Below are 17790 nucleotides of genomic sequence, written 5' to 3'. Positions count from 1 at the left end.
ATTAAATTACTATAAATACATTTTTGTCTTGACATTTTATTTATTTTTCTTTAGTTTTTTAAATAATCATTATTATTGTTGTAATATCCAGTAATATCCGTTAGTATATAAAATAGAGTGGTCTCACTGTATCAGACTATATGTCAGGTACAGTAAGAGTGTGCATTTCTGTAATTTTCACCATGCCTGGGGTCTGCTGGAGCGCTTTTCTTTCTTTCATCTCTCTATCATTTGTAGAGGCTGGTTTAGTTTTCTCCTGTTTGGGCATTTAAGACATTACAGATATTACAACATGATATTCTGTAAAGCTGCTTTGAAAAAATGTGCATTGTGAAAAGCGCTATACAAATAAAAATGACTTGACATGACAGGACAGGGCTGTCCTTATACACTAGTGTATCGGGAATCAATGTATAGCACTTCCTGTTAATTAGCTTTGTGTCATGACTGAGGCCATATCTATAATGCAAAACATTTTCATGCCCCCAACCTGTTTTAATACATTGTACTGTATATGCAATCATAGTTCTTTTTATCATGATATCACAATCAAGTGGACATAGCCATTGGGGTGACATTTTTAAATTCACTACTTTGGTTTGAGTACATGTTGCCATTTTTGCCTAAAATGAACATGAAAAACTGGCAATTTATTAGGAAATCTTCCAAGTGATTCTTCATTTGTTTCTTTTTCTGATCAAAATATTTCTAACAAAACAAATTTTGTTAGCAATATCTTTTAAATTGCCAATAAATTAATAGGTTTTTCAGACCCACTTTATATTAGGTGTCTTTAACTACTATGTACTTAAGCATTTGATACTTATTATGTACATATTTGTTGTTGCATTCTACATACATTTAAAATACCTGGATTTAATTGCATCTGTAGTTACAATATTAACCTTACACCTAACCCTTAACCTACACATACTTCAATCTCAGTAGCAGCAAATGTGAATCTTGTGAGAATTTTGCAGAACAGCATGTAGTTACACAGTAAATACATTGCATTGTATATATTTTAATGTTAGTACATTGTAGTTGAAGACACCTAATATAAAACTGGACCATTTTAAAGTACTTCATAACAGAAATGACCCACTTAATACCTCAACCCATGCCACAAAACATAAAATCATAAATATAATTGGCTTAATGCTTACATGTGTTACTGATTTAGGACTTACATCACAGTCCTGGCCAGTGGGAAGAAACTTGCATCCAGTTTTACTTTTCAACCAGAAGGTTTTCTGAGTTCCCTTTCCCTATAGATAACAGTGGGGCCTTCAGAATCAAATGGCATTAGACAGTAGACACTGTTTTTACTGTATGTACTATACAGGGAAAGAGTACCATTAAACAAACCTTGATTTCAATATTGCCCCTCTCCTCCAGTTCAAAATTTCCAGTCTTATTGAGAATATCAGCAGTACTCTGAGAGATATGGATTTTCAGTGCTGAAATAAAGCAAGAATCAACTTATTTCAAAAGGTTTTGCTTTTAAGGCTTAAACAGAGTCAGCCTCTAAGCAGTCCTTACGAAGACTGTTGCTCTCCATCCTGGAAGCTGTGTTCACTGTATCTCCAAACAAACAGTATCGTGGCATTGTACATCCCACAACTCCAGCAACCACTGGGCCTTTACATGTAAAGCAGAGATTATTATTATAACCTTATTTTCTAAGGGGTTGGGTTAGTATATTTCAGAGATATACAGTTAATGTCAATTATAGAATATAGTACACATACCAGAATTTATCCCAATTCGTAGGGCCAGTTTCTCATTAGGCAAATGCCTCATTTTAAACCTTTTGATGTCAGAGAGAAAGTGGAGGGCCATAGTAGAGATCTCCTCTGCATGAAGAGTACCATTACTGATAGGCAGCCCACTGGCCACCATATATGCATCCCCAATGGTCTCCACCTATTGAAGAAATGACACCACAAAAAGTGAGTGAACTGGACATAGCAAAACCTGTTTATGTTGTTCTTTCAAAGTATCTCTGATGTATATCAAGGTGACTGTTGCTTAATTTACCTTGTAGACATCATATAGCTTTATTATCTCATCAAACAGGCTATAGAGGTCATTGAGGAGGGTGACCACCTGCAGAGCTGAGCTAATGGAGCACATGTTAGTAAAACCCACAATGTCCGAGAAAAAGATGGTCACCATGTCATAACTTCTGGGCTCCACTGTTTTCCCAGCCATCAGCTGCTCAGCAATATACCTGTAAGAACACACCGCTGTCACTGAAAATACAGCAGGCATATGAGTAGTAGAAAAAATAATTGTATTATTGAGGTTCACTGATAATGTTAGTTTTTTTTCACTGATAGATAATTGTTTGGCACCAAAACAGTCATAATTTAGTAGTATATGATCATTTTGCACACTGTCTCTGGTCCTCTGTCTGAAACACTCGGTTCTGGCCTAAGCGTCCCCTTTAAACTTCAATGTTAATGCTCACTGTTCTGATTGGCTAACAGCGTGCAGCCCCCTATGGTACAGCCATATCTGAAACACAGTCGGAAGAGAATGAACAAGCTCCACAACATTATAAAACTAAATTTCAGGATTTACACATAACACACATCCAACACATCCGAACGTAAACTGTTCACTCAAGCACAGCAGCACCATGAACTATCAAACTGGTTCGCAAGCAATCCATGCTGATATGAGCCGAAAAAACATACAACCCACCCTGAAATACGTTGAAGACACATCCACATGACGCACACACAGTATCATCCTGCACTAAAGCCCACATCGCCGGAAACACATCAAAACAGTAAAAGACATCCATCAAGTGCATGTTCTCATACACCAACAATTAAAAAATAGCACAGATGGGTGAAAGAGCACATCCAGGACGTGTTTGTGCTCAAAACAACAAGATGTAGTGCAGTTGTAGCAGAATGGGGTCTCCTTTTCAGAGTTGTTCCTTAACACAGCACATGACAACAATCAAAGACATCTGTCTAGTGCATGTTTATAAACAAAATGTATTCAAAATAATCCAAATGGGTCCTCTTTGGTGTTCAGGAATAGTTAGTAGGTCACACTAGGCCTGTCTTTCCTGCTCTCTCTGTAGACAAACTGAGCACCAGAGGGCGTTAGCACCACGACGATGAGTCATGTTGAAAAAACAATTGAGCAATATCTCGTGACATCACGAACACACAGATTTTAAAAGCTTTAAACTATAAAAGCTCTTTTTAGACTGGGGAGGAAGTTTTGAGTTCTGAAACTTACAGTATGTTTTTACAGTACAGTTACCTCTTATATGTATAAATATCAAGGAGAATTTGATTCTCCATTTCATGAACACTTTTTAAAACTTTTTATCAACAACAAAATTTTAGGTTACATTTTATATAAATGTATAAGTTAAACTGTATATCTTCCACTTGGTCCTACAGTGTGACCTAAGAGTAGAAAGAGTCTCAGATATGACCTCATAAAAGCTGCAAACAGAATAATTATAACACAATTTAATTTGTAATATTATATAAATGGAATATAACACATGAATGCAGGACATGCAAACTTCCATGTAAACGGTATAACTAAACTATATAGGACCACAACCCTATTATATTGTTGATACTAGTTTAATTATTATTAAAAACTGTGTATTGTTCACAAAAGTGTAAAGCTTGATATTTCTTCATTAAATTGCTTTTAAACCTGGTCTGGTGGTCCTTTTTTTTTTCTTTTTTTTTTCACAACTAAGATCAAACTTTTTGGTCCCAGTTTATATATGGTGTCTTTAACTATTATAGCACTTGATTCAATGTACTTGTTTTGTACATATGTGTAGTTGCATTGTACTTACATATAAAGTACCAGAATTTAATTACATTTGTTGTTACACTGTTAACATTACCTCTAACCCTAATCCAACTCTTACCCTAAAACTTAACTCTAACCCCTAACCCCAACTATAACTCTAACCCTACCCCTAAACCTACCCGTACCTCAACCTCAGTATCAGTAAATGTGAATCCGGTGAGAATTTTGCAGAACAAAATGTAGTATGTAATGTTATATGTATTTTAATGTATTTTATGTATTTTATTACATAGTAGTTAATGACGCCTAATATAAAGTGTGACCAACATTCTTTTGCCAGTGGATAGAAAATACTGAAAATACATGTACAAAATATCACTGTTGCAATGACACTCTCACTCAGTGTAATGTTTACTTGGGCAACATGCTAGAGAGGAGCTTATCTGCTCTGATCTTTTCTGCTGTGAGCTGATTGGTTCTCTCCCCCACTACTTCTTCCAGATGATTGGCATATTTCTCAAGTTTGCTCACCATGTTGTCAAGGATGTTGGCATGGCTGGAAATTGATAAAGCAGCCCAGAGTAAATCAAAGTAAATCAAAGTTAATTGTACATACATGTATACTCAAAGCATGTTGGAGTTATTATCTTGAGTCTGCACCTTTCAGGGCTGGCCTCCCGCAGACGTCTCCTGATACTGCTGAATGGAGGTCTGTGGTCTGGGTTCTCACTCCAGCAGGCCTTCAGCAAAGGGATCAGACGTTCATCACAGATATCCACAGACAGTGTTGGTCTAAGGGGCTCCTCTGTCATAGGGGTTCTTAACTGCTTGATAATCTCTGATGAACATAATAAAGCAAATATTTGGTTAGGCCATACTCAGTCCAGTTGCCTAAATAAAAATGTGTAGAACTGGAAATATTACAACCCTCTGGGTTGCAATGGTGCCAGTAAAAGTGATATATGTCAACACAAGCAGGTTTTTTTGCAGTTCCATACTTTTTTAAATGTGATTCAAGTGTCCAAATGCTTTTTGGGGCCACTGTATCTCACAGTTACGACATCATACAAGTATAAACATTACCTTTTGGTTCTAGATGAATGTCATGGTACGGGCCCACCTCCGTACTGTACATCAGCTCTCGCATAATTATGGAAAAGCTAAAGACGTCTCCTTTCTGCGTGCCATTGAAAGAGTAGTAAACTTCTCTCAAAAGCTCTGGAGCAGTCCAATACATCTCTTCATACTTTGGATTCTCCAGTGGTATCAGTCTGTATTTTGTGCCATGTTTGAACTCCCACAGGCCAAAGCCAGAGAGCTTGATCTGCAGCCTGCTGTCCACTAGACATGTACTGGGCCTCAGATTTCCATGAGACTTCATACTGCTCTTATGTATGTACTCCATACCCTTCAGAGAACACAACCCAATAAAACACCTTACAATGGTAGAAAGGTTGACCAGTCTTGTCCTAAAGCAAAGTTTTGTATATGCCCATTACTAACATTATATATATAATATATAAATATTTGCCAATGGGGTTAGAAAAACAACCTTAATTCAAAACAAGTCTTGTTATCTTACACAATTTTGCTTCTCAATTAAATTTGTCTTGTTTTAAAGGGATAGTTCACTAAAAATGAAAATTCTCACATTATTTACTCACCCTCATACCATCCCAGATGTACTTGACTTTATTTCTTCTTGTGAACACAAACAAAGATTTTTAGAAGAATATATCTACTATACAATCAATGCAAGTGAATGGTGGCCAAAAAGCATATAAAGGCTCCAGTGGTTACATCCATGTCTTTAGAAGTGATATAAGTGTGGGTGAGAAACAGATCAATATTTAAGAACTTTTTTACTATAAATTCTCCTCCTAGCTCAATAGATGGCTATTTGCACAAAGAATATGAATCAGCAAAAACAAAAGAAGAATGTGAAAGTGGAGATTTATGGTAAAAAATGACTTAAATATTGATCTGTTTCTCACCCACACCAATCATATCACATATGGATTTAACCACTGGAGTTTTATGGATTACTTTTATGCTGCCTTTATATGCTTTTTTGGACCTTCAAAGTTTCGGTCACTATTCACTGCCATTGTGTGGACCTATAGAGCTTCTTCTAAAAATCTTAATTTGTGTTCAGCAGAAGAAAATAAGTCACACACGTCTGGGATGGCATGAGGGTGAGTAAATGATGAAAGAATTTTCATTTTTGGGTAAAGTATCCCTTTAAAGAAGTTTAGATATTTTTACTGGAAATCAAGACAAAAATACAGATTTTGCAGAGTAATGCAATGAATGGCAAACATACTTACATTAACAATGTCATAGGCAAAGGACAATCTGAACATCTGGTCCAGCTCAATTTCACTGTTCACCAGAACATCCTGATGGTTTAAAGGCAGAATAACAGATAGACTGAGGAGCTGATGGAACTTGAACTTGAAAAAGTATAACATTTTATAAAAATGTCAATCATATTCCTAATTAAAAGTCCTAATTAAGAGTGGACACTCACCTTCAAGCTTCCTTTCTTGCAGTACTGCATGACAATGCAAACATTTGGCAGCTCAATACACACACCGAAAAACTGTACAAGGTTCTCATGTTTAATCTCTCTCATCTACAGGAGGAACAATCAGATTAATTTACACTCTAAGAGTTGGACTATGACTCAACATCTAGTTGCCATGTGTATGTAACTTGAAACTGAAATTTTGAAATTTTACCACATTGAACTCTGCGATGATTGATGGTTTCTTGGTGTCAGTGAGGATTTGATTTTTCAAATACTTTATGCCCACCTTGTTTCCCTGCACCGTGAGGAAAGTGAATGTGTAAAGTGAAATAATTGCTGGGTTATTTGTGCATTATGTTCTAAAGGTTATCTGAAAGGTAACCCTGTGGTTGCCTAAAGTCTTGCAAGAGTTGCATGCAATGTTCACATAATGTTTATTGTGTTTATTTGGAGTCCAACAGAAACCCTACACCTAGCCCTACCCCTAAACCTAAACCTTAACCTAACCTTAAGCCTACCCTTAAATCTTACCCTAACTTTAGTAACAGAGAATCAGACTCTCGCGAGACTTTTGCTACTGGAGGGTTCCCTTCTAGACACAGCACGTTCTACATTCAGTACATTCTTGCTAGGGTCCAAAATGAACACTTGCCAAGCGTCAAATACACATAAAAATTTGGCGAGTAAATAAAGTGGCCAGTAGGCCAGTAACTTTATTAGGGATGGCAAAATTACATGGTTTAAATCAAATTCATATCAAAGACACACAAATACTGTACACTAAAGAAAACATCTGTCGTGACGTGCGTTGGCTAAGAACTTTTACTGCCATTACAAATTTAACAACATAGGTTTATCTAGGATGACTTAAGTTTGATCATTTTCTCTCTCTTCAGAGATCCGTGTTGCAATCCAAATGTGGAACATTCCTTGCATTAAGATGGCAAAGCAAAACAGCGAAATAATTTATCTGTCCTGGGACAATCATGTTAAAATAAAATTACAGTTCTATGCCCAATAAGAAATATTTATGGCCAGTAAATTTCTCAGTTCACAAGCCATTGGCAGGTATGGCAATTTCAGTATTTGACCATTAACACTGATTACACATGCACCTGATATAGACCAGTGGTGGTGTAGATGGTTTCTTTGCAACTTCCTCTCAGACTACAGCTGTTTGAGGATAAAATAGACTGAGAGCCTTCACTTCCACATTTGGTTGGTGTTGTGCTAACAGATAATGTTTGCGTTCCCTGTAAAACACACATTATTACTACATACTATCACTTTTCATTATTTTTATCTGGGTGTTCTATCTTTTATATAGTACTAGGAGTGTGTGTGGATATGTTACATCCGAGTTCATCTTACTTTGGGCTCTCTGAGGGTAGTTATGTCACTGTAGTTTATGAGCCACCAGTTGGACTTATCCAGGCGGCTTTGTAGAAGAATCTTCTGTAAGGTCAGATAAGTGACCAAGACCACTGCTGCCACTCCAAACATAGGCAAAGCCACCAACAGAACCAGTAGAGATGTCTCTGAAATATCATTGCACAGACATAACAGGACTATCTATTACATGTGAAAATAAATTTAAAGTGAAAGTAGTATAATACGCACACACACACTCACACACACACACACACACACACACACACACACACACACACACACACACACACACACACACACAAACACACAAAATGTTTTAGCAGGTCACCTAAAAATGTGCTTAATGTAGTAACATATAAGTTAACTGGTTGCGAGATCATGCTCGATTAAGTCAAAAATCTGATTCATGACTGAATCCACTTGAATTCATTAAGTACACTGGCAGGTAACAGTTACAAAATTGTAAAAAATTGTTTCATGTGTTAACATGAAGTTAATTCAATTAACTGGATTGATTCACGTCAAAAATATAATTTAAAATCACTGTATCAACCTGACAACATTAGGCAACACCATCAAAACTAATTTTAAATGTTCACTCAATAATTTTTTCTTCATTTAAAAAGTTTCAAATGAGATTAAGACTCCAGTCATGTCAGTAACCTAATCTTATAAAAGCTGTTTTATTCAACATGTCCCCTCATGGGGGCAGCCATGTTAGGATCACATGACCAGACCAGTCAAATACTACTTAATTCATCTCAGTAGCCACCCTGATTTGGACACTCATTCATAGATGAAATGAAGGCAGATGCTAAGTGCAAATAGCGATAGATGCTTTTTACACTAAGTGGAAACAGCGTTAGATGCTGTTTGCACACTAGTGCAAATAGTGGCTGATACTCTTACAGCCCTATTTAAATACTAACATACAGTACAATGGAATCACTGCAGCATTTATATTGTGTTTATTTGGAGTCCCACAGACACCCTACACCAACTCCTAACCCTACCTTACAAAAATTAACAATGGTTTTACTACAGTAACCATAGTATCACCATGGTATTTTTCTAGTAAAATCATAGTAACCACAAGATTAAACATGTTTACTATTAACTACTATTACAACATGTTACTGTAGAAACACCATGGTTAGAACTTGGTTAATACAATATTACTATGGTAAAATCATGGTTAATTTGATCCGGATCAAATCCTTCTCTCAACTGCCTGACCTTCACTGTGACCAAATCACTGCGAGGAATCTCTTTTATTTATTACTATAAGTAATATTATAGGACATATTAAGAGTAGAGACATGGGAAAAAGTATGTCAAGGGGTGGGATTCAACCCGGATCTCCAGCATGACAACACATACACATACCATCGTTGCATCTAGAGCTACTACAGCTGCATATGGGGGTGCAGTTTTTCATAAAATCCTGTGTTTCCACCAGACTATTGGAGCGCAAATAGTAACTTAGTTATCCAATCTCTTAATCCACTAAATGTCTAACCCGTTAACCAGTTTAATGTCTCTGCCCCATCGTGAAAAATTCAAATAAGCCTGCCTTCATTTGATCAGCAGCTGACCCCTAATAAATCTGTCATGGCTGTCTTGAGTTTGGTCTGAGCAGTGGTGGGCAGAGTTAGAGTAAATAGCCTCTGCTAACAAGATGGGCTATTTGCACTTAGTGTAAATCATGGCTGACTGTGAATAATGAATTACTACAATGGCACTGGTAACAGAAAACTATTGTGTTTGAATGATGCTGCATCCATTCCACTAGGGGTGTCAGTGTCAAGTCCAAGATGACAAATAAAAAAAAAAAGATTACTGAGTGCACCTTTAAGGGTAAGATCAGGTAGAAATAGATCCTTAAGGTAACAACTGCATGAAGCCACTTTTTACAGTGTAGTATAATAAAGAAATATACATAATGGTGCAATATAAAAAGTAGTATAGATAGTATTTACCATTTTCTAACCATTCACAGAGCTCATTGTTGAAACCACATGATGGATTATCTGGTGGAGGTTTTCCAGTTGGCCAAACCACATTAGAAAACCATGACGTGGGTCTTACAAAAAAAGAAGAGTACGTTATTTCATATAAATACGTTTGAAAGTTTAGTTATGAATATCAGCAATATTTTGGTCTTACTTGATCATTTTTGTATGGCTGTCAAAGTCCAAAACAGGGACAAATTTTATGACATCTTCCGTTTGCTGTAGGTCATACACTGAATAGTCCAAGTTCCTCTCTCCATATTCATCAAAGTGAACCAGACCAGAAGCCCCTGTTTAAAAAACAAGATCATTTTTGTGATATACAATGAATGCAGTTTGACAAAAATAAGAGGCTGTGCAAACTTGCATGTGCATCGAAAATTACCATAAAACCTAATGCTGGTCCTATCCCTGAGCTTCTGCAGAATTTCTCGTCCATGACGGATGTCTTTCCCATTTTTAAAGGCTTCTTTTAGACCCATTGCATAGAGTAGGACAGCGTCGTGTAAATAGACAGCGTAGGAGCTTACCTACAACATCAAATACAAAATCTGAGATAAATTACATTTTAATGAAAAAATAAATAATAATAATAATAATATATATATATATATATATATATATATATATATATATATATATATATATATATATATATATATATATATATATATTCATTTGAAACACTTACTCATTCTTTATTATAATTTTTTTTCTTCACATTTTAGAATAATAGTAAAGTCATCAGAAATATGGAATAACATAAATGGAACTATGGGAATTATGTTGTGACTAAACAAAATCCAAAATAAATCAAAACTGTGTTATATTTTAGCATCTTCAAAGTAGTCACCCTTTGCCTAGAATTTGCAGACATGTACTCTTGACATTTTCTCAACCAACTTCTTGAGGTATCACCCTGGGATGCTTTTTAAACAGTATTGAAGGAGTTCCCATCTATGTTGGGCACTTATTGGCTGCTTTTCTTTATTATTTGGTCATCAATTTCAAAAACATATTTTTTTTTTAATTACATTTTTGTTTTATAATGAAATAAATTAATATGTTGGCACAGTTATATTTTTGTCTACAAAACTAATTTCAAACATTTAAGCATACGCCTTCAGATCAAAAGATTTTTAAGATCATGAGAAACATTTCAGTTAAGTGTTTCAAAACTTTTGTTTGGTAGTGTATATTTCCCCACAAAATATTCTCACCTCTTTTTCTGAGGACAGGTTGCTGTAAAAAGGGGCCCCTTTCAACCTCCCATAAGCCTGCTTGAAGAAGTCATTGTACTCAAATCCTTCATAGGACTTCTGGGCGAGTACAAACACCATGTCAAAGGCATTACACATCGTTTGATTTGTTTCACTTACAGAAGACTTCCACAGATTATCCTAAACAGAGCAAAAGAGTGAGATTAGTTATCTATTTAGGCTAAAGAGAATGGTCAGCAATGGAATCAGATTCAAACTGATATTCAGAATCTAAACATAGTCAAATGATAGACATAGCCTTTAATAGCAAATATTTGTGCTTGTTTGACAAAGTAACACTTTTTAGACACGTTTTAAAATGACTTTGTGTAATTTGTTTTCACCAGCCTCAAAGTGTATGAATTACATACAGTACTTGCTTAATTATTGTGACATTGCTACACATATCACACTGCCCTTGCAGGTGGAGAAATACTTTTTTGAGCAATTAAAACAATTAAACAACTGAACTGAATTAACAACTGCTAAAATGAACAAAATGTGTGTGTATGTCATGACACTGTGCTCACATTTTCAATACATGGCAATACAGACTTAGCCTGGTTTTGAGAGACTAGACTTGAGAGGACCATTATCTTTATTTCAAATATAAATGCAAATCCCTATCTACAAATACAATACAATATGTAATAATAAAAATTTCATCTTTTTCATGACAAGTGTGAAAACATATTTGAAATTAATTTGTTTGTTCATTGTAAACATTTAGAAAACATGTTACTCTATGCTGTAGTTCTTGTAAAAGCATTGTCGTAACTCAGTTAAACCAGAAAGTCACCTTCTGTTACTGCTCATTTTTGTTCATTACAGTTCAGTACCAGCTCACTCACTTTGCCACTGACCTCAAACTGTTGAACGAGAAGAAAAACATACTCTCCATTCACCAGGCCCTGTCTCTGAGCTTCCATCATCAGAGCTGTGGAGTCTTCAGCATTAGCGAGCACAACCACCACTACAAGAATCACCATCGACATGTTATAACCTCAGAGAAATAATCAGGTAAACTCAAAGCCACTGCAGCTCTTAAAGGAATAGTTCACCCAAAAATGAAAATTCTCTCATTTAACCACCCTCATGCCATCCCAGATGTGTATGACTTTCTTTCTTCTGCAGAACACAAACGAAGATTTTTAGAAGAATATCTCAGCTCTGTCGGTCCATACAATGCGAGTGAATGGGTACTAACATTTTTAAGCTCCAAAAGCACATAAAGGCAGCATAAAAATAATTCATAAGACTCCAGAAGTTAAATCTATACCTTCAGAATGATAACCGTAGGTGAGAAACAGATCAATATTTAAGTCCTTTTTTTTTACTATCAATCTCCACTTTCACATTTTTCTTCTTTTGTTTTTGGTGATTTGCATTCTTCATGCATATCGCCACCTACTGGTTGGGGTTGGTCAAAGGTGGAGATTTATAATAAAAAATAAAAAGGGGTTCCACTTTACATTAGGTGTCTTTAAGTACTATGTACTTAAGCATTTGATACAATGTACTTATTATGTACATATAGTACTTGTTGTTGCATTGTACTTACATTTAACGTACCCGTATTTAATTACATTTGTAGTTACACTGTTAACCTCACCTCTAACCCTAAACCTAACCCAACCTTACCCGAAGTAGCAGCAAAATGTGAATCTTGTGAGAATTTTGTATAACAACATGTAGCTACACAGTAAATGCATTGTGTTGTATGTATGTTAATGTTAGTACATTGTAGATAAAGACATCTAATTTAAAGTGTGACCAAAAAAGGACTTTAATGTTGATCTGTTTCTTACCCACACCTACCATATTGCTCGGATTAGTCAGATGAATTATGTTTATGATGCCTTTATGTGATTTTTTGGAGCTTCAAAATTTTGGAACCCATTCATTTGCATTGTGAGGACCGACGGAGCTGAGATATTCTTTTAAAATCTTTGTTTTTGTTCAGCAGAAGAAAGGAAGTCATACACATCTGGGATGGCATGAGGATGAGTAAATGATGGGAGAATTTTAATTTTTGGGTGAACTTTCCCTTTAATTGTAATCAAACGACAGATATCAAACATCAAATTCACAATCAAAAGGATGTCTAGCCTGCACTACACATGAATTATGGGTTAACTACACTGAACGTAAACCATGCATTGATATTAAATTATATTAGTTACTTTGCAGGTTAAATTCACTATATTTTATGTAATTTAAAGTTTCCGTTTGTGATTTCTGCACCATTAGTGCCACCAAACAGAATTGCAAAAATAATGTTTGTTTTGGGTATTCAGGTTGTTTATTTTATGTTGTATTATTTATATTCCATTTTATTGTTTAATAAATAAATAGTTCCCCCCAAAACTCCCTCTGTTTTCCATTGGTCGAACAATCAGGTAGTCCAATCTCAAACTCATGCCATTGGTTGAGTAAATGTTGCTGTGTAGGGCTGGTTGAGACCTCAAATAAACAAATTTTGATAGGGCCACAGTCACATTTTCTGGGAAATTAAATTTACAAATGGCTTACTTATAGTTGTCTCTCTCTGCATATTAGTCTGTGATAGCAGAAAGTATTTTAAAATTGAAGAATTGTCACACTTCAGCTTTAAGAGTAACAGACCATGAGGGCATAAGGGCAGGATATGATTGTAATCTTCTAGGTTTTGATGACTGAGGTGTAAATTCCACACAGATATTATAAGAGCTGAAAGATAAGGAACACTAATTGCTTACCTCTCGTAACCTTAGAAATGAGTTGTACGTTTCTGTGTATCAGTTCTGGGTCACTGGTATCAAATTTAATGCCTGCTGTCACTGTTACTCTGGCCTTGAGTTGCTGCTCCACAGACTTCCAAAGAGCATCAATGCTGTCCCATGTGTTGGTGTCTGAACCGCCTCCGATCATACCAACATATTTCCAACCAAAGAAATCGAGTGTTTTAATCAAGACTTCTCCAACTCTTGTAAGAGGAGGTACAATTTTTATATAGGTGTCATACACCAGAATATCATCCATTTTTGGTGTCTGGCCAACAAAGCCAAACATTGGAATGTTCCATGTGGATGCAATTAGCCCTGTGACCTAGCAGACATGAGGAAATATGTCATAAACATGTTTAGAATGCATTATGGGACTTTTAACATCACATTATTAATCATTTAGTAAAGTATTTCGTATCCAAAGCGACTTAAATGCAGTACATTGTTTCTACAGGAACAACCCCCTGGAGCAACTATGGGTCAAATATTGCTTTAAGGCCCCATGAAATCAAAATTGGACTTTTGTGGTTTTTAGTACATTTCTATTAGTTTTGAAGCCATCTAAATACTAGTGTATTTTTAAAGGCTGACAAAACTTTAGAAAATTTTTTAGAAGATTATATGCATTTAAAATGTAGTCTTTTTCTTACAGGAAGACTCATGATATACATCACAAATCTTTAGTCTAATCAAATTCTTTCCAGAATGAGAATGTCCCTACCCTTAAAGTGAAAGTTCACTCAAAAATGAAAATTCTCTCATCATTTACTCACCCTCATGCCATCCCAGATGTGTATGACTTTCTTTCTTCTGCTGAACACAAACAAATATTTTTAGAAGAATATATCAGCTCTGTTGGTCCTTACAATGGAAGTGAATGGTGACCAGACCTTTGAAACTCCAAAAATGACATAAAGGCCACATTAAAGTAATGCAGTAATCCAGTGGTATAATCCATATCTTCAGAAATAATATGATAGGTATGGGTGAGAAACAGATCAATATTTAAGTCCTTTTTATTTATTTTTTAACCATAAATCTCCATTTTCACTTTCACTTTCAAGGCTTTTTTTTTGTGTTTTTTGGAACTTCAAAATCTGGTCATCATTCACTTGCATTGTAAGGCCCAACAGAGCTGGGATATTCTTCTAACAATCTTTGTTTTCTGCAGAAGAAAGGAAGTCATACACATCTGGGGTGGAATGTGGGTTAGTACATGCTGAGACAATGTACATTTTTGGGTGAACTATCCCAGCCATTAATATCACCTACAACCGGCTAGCAAGACGCAAATCATGGTTCATGGCTGTGGCATTAAATATGATTGTTTAAGCCTATTGGCTATTTCAAAAAAAGGAACAAGACCTTCGATATGTCCCTCCCAAAGTTTCTGTTTCAATAGGAAATACATCAACACAGAATAGAAAACTGCACGTGTCTAGCACTTTCAGGTGGTCTTTTAGGGTGTAATAGTGGTAGCTTATACATTGCACCTTGTAGGGTTTAAACCAGTTTAAAAGTCTGGTTTAATGTAGTCTACAAAGTCACACACATCCCCAAGTACAATATGTTTTCATTATATACTGTATATAGATACATTTATATCATTTCCCTGTATCAAAAAGTCAAAATAAGACACTTACTTCAGCCTCCTGAGGACAGGGCGGTCCAAATAGCGCTGAGACATTTTGGTCCATCACTTGTTCAATAAAAGCACGAAGGGAAATCTTTGCATTACAGTCTGTGTCTGTATACACAAAATCAAAGGTGAAATTTCCACTGAGAGATGGATTTGTGTTGATCTTGTCTATGGCTATCTGCATGGCAGAGCCCAACCTAAGCACACTGAATGGGTAGGAAATATTCAAAGGAGCTTGGAGCCCAATAGTGATCTTAAACTGGGTTGTTGCTCTGTTGCAAACAACGAAGTTTGGAAGAGTTGAAAAAGCAACAAAAATCAGCACCCACCATTGTGTGGGTCCACTTGCTTCTGAATCAAATTCACCTCTCATCCTACCTGCGCAAACCTCAGTCACATTGATCAGCTTCCAGAAATACAGGGAGATTTAAATGGACTCTCTCTTCCCAGGGGAAATTAATTCTAATCAAGGATTTCTCTTGAGAAAGAGCACTTACAGTAGCACCTATAGTGCATGTTTTAAGTCAATTTTCACTGCAGTTTTGCATGACCATTTGAAATACAAATCCTTCACCTTATTAACATTATTTTTGCATTTAATATGATTTCTTGTCTAAGTTTTACAATAATTCTTTTTTTTTTTTTTTTTTTTTTTTTTTTTGGTATAATGCAAGTTGCCTAATTATTTTTTCATGAATAATTAGTAAAAGCTTATATAGATATAGACTGAATGCACACAAATAGTGTTTTCTGCAAATGCATTCCATATTAAGGTGGGATCTTTGATTAAAACAACCAAATTAAAAACCAGGAATTTGTTTAACCATGTATAATTTGTATAATATGTTTACAGTTAGCAACTTAGATTAAAAGTCAGGATGCACTATTGCCCAGTTGAACTTGTTTTGTGCATCGTATAAGTGATCAATTACATAGTACAGGCTGTTTTCCTCATTTCCCTCTTGGTGATTGAGAAAGGTGAGAGTTTTTGCTTTCAAAGCTTTTGTATGTGTTTATCTTTGAGTTTGAGAGAGTGTGTATGTCATTTCAACTTTGGCCTAAATTGCACATCAATAGACAAGAGTGAAGCCTTGACGGCTACCATTCCTTTCATTTTTTTTGTCTATTATCAGCACAGATTACAAAATCCAAAGGTGCTTCGAACTTATCTTTCATTACAGTGAAATGTCAAAGTTCTACTGGGCTGGCCTTTCTAAACCACTGTGATAATGATGTTGAGAATGAGCTAATAAAACAGTGTGTTCGTAAGGTCATGTTGTGTCATGCTTGGCTGAAAGGTGTTAATAGGAAGTGTGATATGACAGGCCCAGTGCTGCTCTCTTGTTCACAAGGGTTTTAGGGTCCCAGTGAGGTCCCTGGGGGCCACTTTAACCTGCAAACTTGTAAATGATGGATTGAATCAGCAAGAAAATGTCACTGCAAACCACCAGAGAAAAATCATCATACTGTTTACCTGCATAATATGAGTGGAACCAGCTATATAACTCATCTTCTGGTGCTTTCCATAATCAACCTTCAATGAAATTCTTTGTTCAGTTGTAAAGGGGAAGTTGCCACCATGCATACACCCTCGTGTTGTTTCAAACCCACATGACTTTTTTTCTTTTGTGGAACACTAATTAGATGTGAGGCAGTATGTTAGTCTCAGTCACTATTAATTTTCACTTTTTACCTAACATCGCCTTTTGTGTTCCATGGAAGACATAAAGTCATACAGGTCTGAAACAACATGAGGTTGAGAAAATAATGTTTGGGTGAACTATCCCTGTAATAAACATGATACCTGCAATACTGAAATAAACCTGAAATAAATTAGGGCTCACCAGAACACTGCAAGTATACACTCACTGAGTACTTTATTTGGAACACCTGTACACCTACTTATTCATGCAATTATCTAATCAGCCAATCATGTGACAGCAGTGCAATGCATAAAATCATTTAGATACAGGTCAGGAGCTTCAGTTAATGTTTACATCAACCATCAGAATGGGGAAAAAATGTGATCTCTGTGAATTTGACTGTGGCATGATTGTTGGTGCCAGATGGGCTGGTTTGAGTATTTCTGTAACTGCTGATCTCCTGGGATTTTCACATACAACAGTCTCTAGAGTTTACTCAGAATGGTGCCAGAAACAAAAAATATCCAGTGAGTGGCAGTTCTGCAGATGGAAACGCCTTAATGTTGATGAGAGAGGACAACAGAGAATGGCCAGACTGGTTCGAGCTAACCGGAAGACTACGGTAACTCAGATAACCACTCTGTACAATTGTATTGAGCAGAATAGCATCTCAGAATGAACAACATGTCAAACCAGATGGGCTAAAACAGCAGAAGACCACGTCAGCCACTTTATCAGGACCATACTGT

The 17790-nt window shown here is 35.9% G+C and overlaps 1 protein-coding gene across 1 annotated transcript; it reads right to left on the bottom strand.

Moving 5' to 3' along the window:
* Window positions 1–136: 136 nt before the first annotated feature.
* Window positions 137–15771, bottom strand: LOC127423213 (guanylate cyclase 2G-like). The gene is made up of 22 exons (XM_051667352.1): window positions 15403–15771; window positions 13733–14081; window positions 11834–11967; window positions 10956–11135; window positions 10121–10265; window positions 9890–10025; window positions 9703–9806; window positions 7703–7869; window positions 7447–7584; window positions 6543–6626; window positions 6332–6436; window positions 6129–6200; window positions 4885–5209; window positions 4462–4639; window positions 4217–4357; window positions 2041–2233; window positions 1752–1926; window positions 1543–1641; window positions 1369–1460; window positions 1167–1268; window positions 774–791; window positions 137–256 (listed from the first exon to the last, which is right to left on the bottom strand). The coding sequence occupies exons 1-22, from the start codon at window positions 15769–15771 to the stop codon at window positions 137–139; spliced, it is 3426 nt and encodes a 1141-aa protein (XP_051523312.1).
* Between the last annotated feature and the right edge of the window lie 2019 nt (window positions 15772–17790).

The sequence above is a fragment of the Myxocyprinus asiaticus genome, chromosome 32 (genome assembly GCF_019703515.2).
Source record: "Myxocyprinus asiaticus isolate MX2 ecotype Aquarium Trade chromosome 32, UBuf_Myxa_2, whole genome shotgun sequence".
Lineage (NCBI taxonomy): Eukaryota > Metazoa > Chordata > Actinopteri > Cypriniformes > Catostomidae > Myxocyprinus > Myxocyprinus asiaticus.
The sequence above is the reverse complement of the archived record's forward strand: the minus strand, read 5'-3'. Positions and strand labels throughout refer to the sequence as shown.